The 6,533-nt window shown below is 51.4% G+C and overlaps 1 protein-coding gene across 10 annotated transcripts in view; it reads left to right on the forward strand.

Moving 5' to 3' along the window:
• PCBP3 (poly(rC) binding protein 3) overlaps positions 1–6,317 on the forward strand; it is a 46,299-nt gene extending 39,982 nt beyond the window's left edge. For 7 of the 10 annotated variants that reach the window (XM_072341138.1, XM_072341139.1, XM_072341142.1 and 4 more), the window contains one exon: positions 194–1,113. In XM_072341138.1, coding sequence (XP_072197239.1) covers positions 194–230 — 37 coding nt within the window. In that variant the 3' untranslated portion in view covers positions 231–1,113. Of the gene's footprint in view, positions 1–193; positions 1,114–6,186 lie in introns of those variants that run through there. The other 3 variants (XM_072341148.1, XM_072341150.1, XM_072341137.1) reach the window with 2 other exon arrangements.
• The last annotated feature ends 216 nt before the right edge of the window (positions 6,318–6,533 follow it).

A 6,533-nucleotide genomic window follows, 5' to 3' on the forward strand; every position in this document is an offset into this window, starting at 1 on the left:
AGGGGTAGGGTGATTGGAGAGCGTGGATCTGTCTGCACAATGCTGAGCCCGCGGGCGCCTCATCGGGCATCCCAGGGGCCATAAGCAGGAGAGACAGTGCTGCCCCACAGGATCTGTGTTTTCTTTTCTACTCCGTTGATTAAGCGCTTGTTTTTGTCTTCCCCGCCCCTCTCTCTGCCCCTGTCTATTCTAGGCTGACGTCTGAGGTCACTGGAATGGGCGCACTCTAATTTCCACCCACCATCCTCCACTCCGCACCACCCGACCCTCTCCAGCCAAGGGCACCTCCACCCAGCCTGTACAACCTATACATCTTCCCCTTACCTCCACAGATACTCTTTTCTTTACTAACAGATATATATATATAAATATAAATACACATGCATAATGCACCCACTGGAACGTTTCTTTATGACCTCCTTACTGTGCTCCTGAGATCGCTCTTTGATTATGGTCCTTGTTTTCAGCGTATGGTGTAATTACTTCATCTTCTTTCCAGGGGGGTCAGGGAGAGGGGGTTTCACTGGTGTGACTCAAGAAGACACCGGGTCTCCAGTGTCAGTCTAGTGTAGCTACTTACACGTTCGCGTTGACATTGGCTGTTCTTGCTGTAGCCTATGGCCCCGTGACACCACCCAGAGCTGTGCTCGCTGCCCTCCCCGTGGTCTCCCCAGTGCTCCCCCTGCGTTTGCTTCATCCCCTGGCCTCCCCTTGCCGCCTCATGCCCCCTACCCCAAGGATAAGGTGTAGTTTTTCACCCCTGTGTTGTTTTGGAAGCAGAATGTGTGGGAGCCAAGCCTACGTGCATGCATGGGTTCACGCACAGATGTCTCTCTGCAACATGGCAGGGTCCAGACAAGCCATTTTTAATACTCAAAGAAGGGAATCTCACTCTCTCACACACACAAACACACATACACAAAATTCCCTTTTTATAACTAACGAGCAACTGGATGCAGGATGAATTCAGCTGTACAGGATTCACACCCCCAGGGGCATGAAAGCACTCTTTGACAGTCCCCACAAGCAACCTTTGGACAATAGCTCAGGAAGATCTGTGAGCCAGCTGTGTTTGTCAGTGTTTGTGTTCAATAAATGTCTGTGCAGCTCTGCTACCAATGGGCTTTGACTGTTCTTCTCCTGGGCCACCCCGCTGTCCCCAGTTGCCATCCTTCCCTCTGCATCCTTCTCCATCCAGCAGCTCAGAGGGAAGGTGGGGGGTGTGTGTAACAAAACCTTTCTGTTAAGATCATTTTGTTTATGAAAAGTCCCAGTGGGTGATGCACTTCCTGAGTGAGCCTAGGCTTTCTTTTTCACCAGGGAGGGTGCTTGGCTTGCACAGTGTTTGGTTTTCCAAACCAAATTATGCTTATCCTTACGGTTGCGCTCACAGTTATGATTATGGTTATGGTAATGGCAGGAAAACAAATATCTCACCACCCTCTTGTCTGGACAGATCCGCTATGTCTGTGCCCTAAGCCCTTTCCCTGCCTTCTGCTTCCAGGCTTTACATCTCTTTATAGCCACTCAAAAGTGGAAACAAATATATTTTCCATCAGTTGATCTCCTCCTGTACAAAACGTGTGTCACCCATTTTCCCCATACTGCAAGCACTGCAATACATTTCTGCACTGTGACACATGGGAAATATATTGCTTCTCCTGGCAAGCCCCGGGGCTGGATGCCTTGTCCCTCTTCCCATCCTGCAAAGCCTCCCCTGGGCAGGGCGGGGGGCACAGGGAGCAGCATGGCAGATGCTTCTGGACAGGAGGACACGGGCGCTTTGGGCACAGCTGATGGGGTCAGATGGAGCCTCTGTGTCTGTGCAGATGCCAGAGCTGCAGTCAGCGTGGTCCTTAAGGTGCTGTCCTCGAGGATGGATGCTTTGCCCAAGGACCAGTGGTTCCTGCATACCGAGGCTGTTCTGGATCTGCACTCAACCCCACGTGAACCTGTGGGTGACATCCTCTGCCTGGACCATCCCCACCAGGAGTCCTGGTCTGCCAGATCCATCAGAATTCTGCTGTTTGCTTTGATACAGGCTGCTGTTTTGTTTCAGCTATCCGGAGACGGCCTACAACAGAGAAAACCATCAAAGCAGCATTGGCTGGGCAATGCTGTGCTCCTGCTAATGAAGCTGGGGATTTCTCAAAAACTGGGAGTACAGAACACAACAAAACCAGGCTGGGGCCCTTCAAAGCATGTTCTGCTGCTCAGGCACCCATCCTTGAGGGAGAGGGGCATCAGCCTTTTCTCCTGTGCATTCAGTCTTCAGCAAGTATGGCAACGGAGCTGAGCCCTCCCTGGGTTATTTTGCAAAGAGAAACAACAACAACGAATCAAACCCCCTAATTTTATATGAATCCAGCTGCTTGTCTATTGTTATATGGGCTTAAACAAGGCCTGGAGAAAAAGCTGATCAAACAACAGTTGCATTATCTGCTGGGAACATGCTGATGACAGCAATGATAGCAACAAAATCATAAGGAATGCATTAAAGTCTTTCACTTCCTTGGTGCAGCTCAAAAGAAGTTGGCATGAAGACTGTTTTCTTTGGAAGAAGTCACGGTGTCTCACTTTTACTTGTGAGATGGCCTAGTTTTACATTTAATAGGAACTCAGAGCACTGCAGTGTTGCATCCACAGCCACGTCAGAGGGAGAAACATCTGCACATCTTTAATACTGAATATTCAGGACGATGTGAATGTCACAATTAGTTAACAGAAGAGCTTTAATGCAATGCTTGTGTCTCGATGCATTTTATCCAGACAGAGTGATTCAACATTTTTGGAAGTATCTCTATGGGCTCTATGGGAATGTGTTATTTTGTGGGAAACTGGGATTTTGGCAGGAAAGAATTGATGCAATGTCTCATCCTGCTCCAGACCCCAGAGCGTGGTAGGGCTGCAGACCAGACTCAGCCCCTTGCATGGCTCATATCTGTGCCAAGTTGTGCTCCCAAAACTGAGTGCTGAGAGTATTGCTGTGTGCATTTGCCTAGAATTTATTTGCAAAAGGTTCTTGGGCATTTTTGTTTTATTTTGTTTTGTTGGTTTTTTTTGCAAAAATGGTACATAGAGTTGAAAAAGGAGATTTTTTTCCCCCAAGGGAACGTGACTTTCATTAGAGAGGCTCTTTAAATTGAAATTATTCTCATTTAATTGCTTTTTTTTCCCTCATGTATTGATGCTAGTCACTTTTAATTATGCTAATTTCAAGCTTATGGCCTATTAGAAAGGATAATTTCCCCGGCAGAGGCAGGGTTTCCAGTGGAAAGGACGAGCCCTTGTTCTCGCTTTGCTCCCATCACAGTCACTAGATGTCCCCCTTGCCCCACGCACCCCGCTCCCGCCGCTCCAGCTTGACCTGGCCTCTCTCTGTGAACGGTGTGCATTGTCTGATCTTCCCTCCACTCAAGCATACATCCACACATCCACTCACCCACCTACCCCTCCCTCCCTCCCTCTCTCCCTCCCTTATCTCCTTCCTTCCCTTCCTCCATCCCTTTCCCTCCCTCCATCCCTCCCTCCATCCCTCCTTTCCTCCCTCCCTCCCTCTTTCCATCCATCCATCCATCCATCCATCCATCCATCCATCCATCCATCCATCCATCCATCCATCCATCCATTCCTCCCTCCATCCATCCATCCCTCCTTCTCTCCCTCCATCCATCCCTCCTTCCCTCCATCCATCCACCCACCCATCCATCAATCCATCAATTCATCCATCCATCCATTCCATGGACTGTGATCTGGAAGCTTTTTGTACCCTAATAGAAAAGAACAACGTTTGTAAAATCCCAAGATACGGGCAATATTTTGATGTTTCAAAGGGTAATGATGTCACAGTAAAAAAAAAGAATAGGATTGTATTAGACATTAGAAAATGCTCCCTGTGAGGTCGGTGAGGCCCTGGCACAGGTTGCCCAGAGAAGCTGTGGATGCCCCATCCTTCACAGTGCTCAAGGCCAGGCTGGATGGGGCTTTGGGCAGCTGACTCTAGGAGGTGTCTCTGCCCATGGCAGGGGTTGGAGTTGTGTGGGTTTCAGTGTCTTTTCCAAACAACCCAGTCCATGATTCTGTGACTCTGTGGCTCTGTGATTCTGTGTGCATGCTCCCAGCCCCAGCCCCTTCCCACCTGGGGATGATGGCTCCTTGTGCCATGCTATGGGGAAGGACATGTGAGAAGTGTGTCTTGGTGGCCAGCAGTATTTCCTGCAGTGGCAGTCACAGTAGCTGCCTAGCAGGAGGCCAGCACCATGTCCCAGTGCAGGATTGGTTCCACCAACACTGGGTCCTTCATGAAGATACCCTGGCCTGTCTGGTCCCCCCCCACACTCTTCTTACACCACTTGTACCAATGGAGGAGGCTCCCAGCACACAGCCCCAAGCTGCAGCTGGCCTGACAAAGCAGATTTGATCTTGCTGGCTTGTCGTTTCGCAACAGAAGGCTGCTTTCCAGAGAAGGTCCTCAGTGGCCTCACAGACCCCTCCAGTGGCAGCTGGCGCCAGCACAGAGCTCAAATGGAAGGACGTGCAGGAAGGTCAGGGTCTGAGTCCAATTTCCCTGCTCCCATGTTCAATTGCAAAGATCTGCTGAGAGAGTTATTTTTGCTAAGGAAGAAAAGAAAGAAAGAAGGAGGAAAAAAAGAAAAAAAGAAAGAAAAGAAAAAGAAAAATATGCAGCTGTGGATCTGAATCCAGTGCTATGCGCGGAGCCCGAGGCCTCCATCCAAAGGGTAACGTGGCAGTGACTTTGAGGAAGTACTGAATGTACCAGATGTGTGGCTCCTCCAGCGCCAGATGTGCGCCTCCCCCGCCCCGGCCCTTCACTGAAGAACAAGCGATCCTGAAAGCATCCTGCAGAATAAACCTTGCCAAGCGTGAAACCGGAGCGGCTCTGGATTCCCACAGCCATGTTCATGTGGCTCAGATCAGGGATGTCCCTTCCCAGAACACGCACTGGCGCCTGCTCTGCACGCAGGGAGCAGACCCAGCTGGGCAACGTGGGGTGAGCCATGCCCTGTGCCCAGCCTCAGCCTGCTACTGATATACAAGGCACATGCTGCTTCTATAAAGAGCTGCTTTGGTTCCGAAAGGGAATACTAAGCTGTGCATGCTTGAAAAGCTCCCCAGGCACTGCAGTCTGCCTTCCTGCAGGCAGCGTCTCAGTGGCAACCTTTGCTTCTGGAAGAGGTCCTTTACCTGAATGCATTTATGCCTGCAGCAGAGAGCAAGCCAGCACCAGGAGAGGGGATTTTATGCTGCTCGGCTCTGGAGCCTGGTTACATTCTGCCCCTCTCAGTGAGCCCCGGGGTGCCCTGGGACAGAGACCTGGGCTGGGAGGGTGGAGCAGCATCACCCTGATCCCAGGGTTGCACCCACTGCTTGGGCCAATCCAGGATGGCAATCCAACAGGATTTTCCCAGGCAAAAGGAAGGGAGGCAGCTCCAAGAGGAGTTTGCCCCAATCTTTTCTTTCAGTGGGTCGTTTGGAGCAGTCCTTCTGGGAAGAGTTGTACTGGGGTGGGGGGGAGGGAGAGGTGGAAAGGAGCAGCCAGCCAGGTGCTGGTTCCTGCTGTAGGTAGTGCTGTGTCCTTCTGGGGATGTCTGCATGTGCAGCTCAGCACACAGCCCTTCTCTTGCCTCCCACGTGGGAGTGCTGTGCTGTAAAAAGGCAGTTAAAAAGGCAGCACTTTGAGCCCTGAGAAACTCAAAGCTCTGCTTAAAACCAGTTTCCAGTTACACACAAATGCTGCTTCTTCTCTTGCCTTGAGTGAATTTCTTTACCTGTGTGAAGCACCATGGTCTCCAGGTGTGCCTCTGCTCACCATTAGCAAGCCCAAACAACATGTGACAAACGATGCAAAAGATGGGCTGTGGAGAGCGGGGAGATGCTCTACATGAGGATGCTGCCACACTTTCATTGGTAGGGGTGGGCAGCTCTCATAGATGGTAGGTTCTGAAACCATGGGGAGAGCAGCCCCAGTGGGCATGGCGATGCAGAGATGTGTGTGCTACTGCCACGCTCCTTGGTGCTGAGCAGAGGTGGGTGATGTCAGCACAGTGCTGGGGATGTTGGGGCATCCTGCAGTGGCCGTGCAGCACTTTGTGGGGTGATTCTGGGAGGAGGAGGAGGAATAGATGCCAGCCTGGGGCCTGACCATCTCTTTTGGTTGGCCTCCAGCTTTCCAGATCCAGAGCCCCACGGGAGGACCTTCCCTGCGTGACCAGCTGCAGCGGCTCACACCCGCGGTGCCCACGGTGTCCCAGCGCTACCTGCTTCTGCCATCAGCCTCACTTCTCCACCCCTTGGCCTCCTGCTGCTTTATAATGTATTTTGTGGCTTTGATGTGCAAATGCAATAAAGCTCTCGCTGATTGTGATCCTGGGTGGTTGCTTACAAACGGGAATGCCGTGGGGCAGCAGGAGTCCCCGCAGCCTCTGGAAGGGTTAAGGTGAAGCTCATCCCACGCAGCCCACGCATCAGCTGGAAAAAGCTGCTCAGTGCGCTGGCTGTGCTCAGCATCAGGA

This window comes from Excalfactoria chinensis, chromosome 7, assembly GCF_039878825.1.
Source record: "Excalfactoria chinensis isolate bCotChi1 chromosome 7, bCotChi1.hap2, whole genome shotgun sequence".
Taxonomy (NCBI): domain Eukaryota; kingdom Metazoa; phylum Chordata; class Aves; order Galliformes; family Phasianidae; genus Excalfactoria; species Excalfactoria chinensis.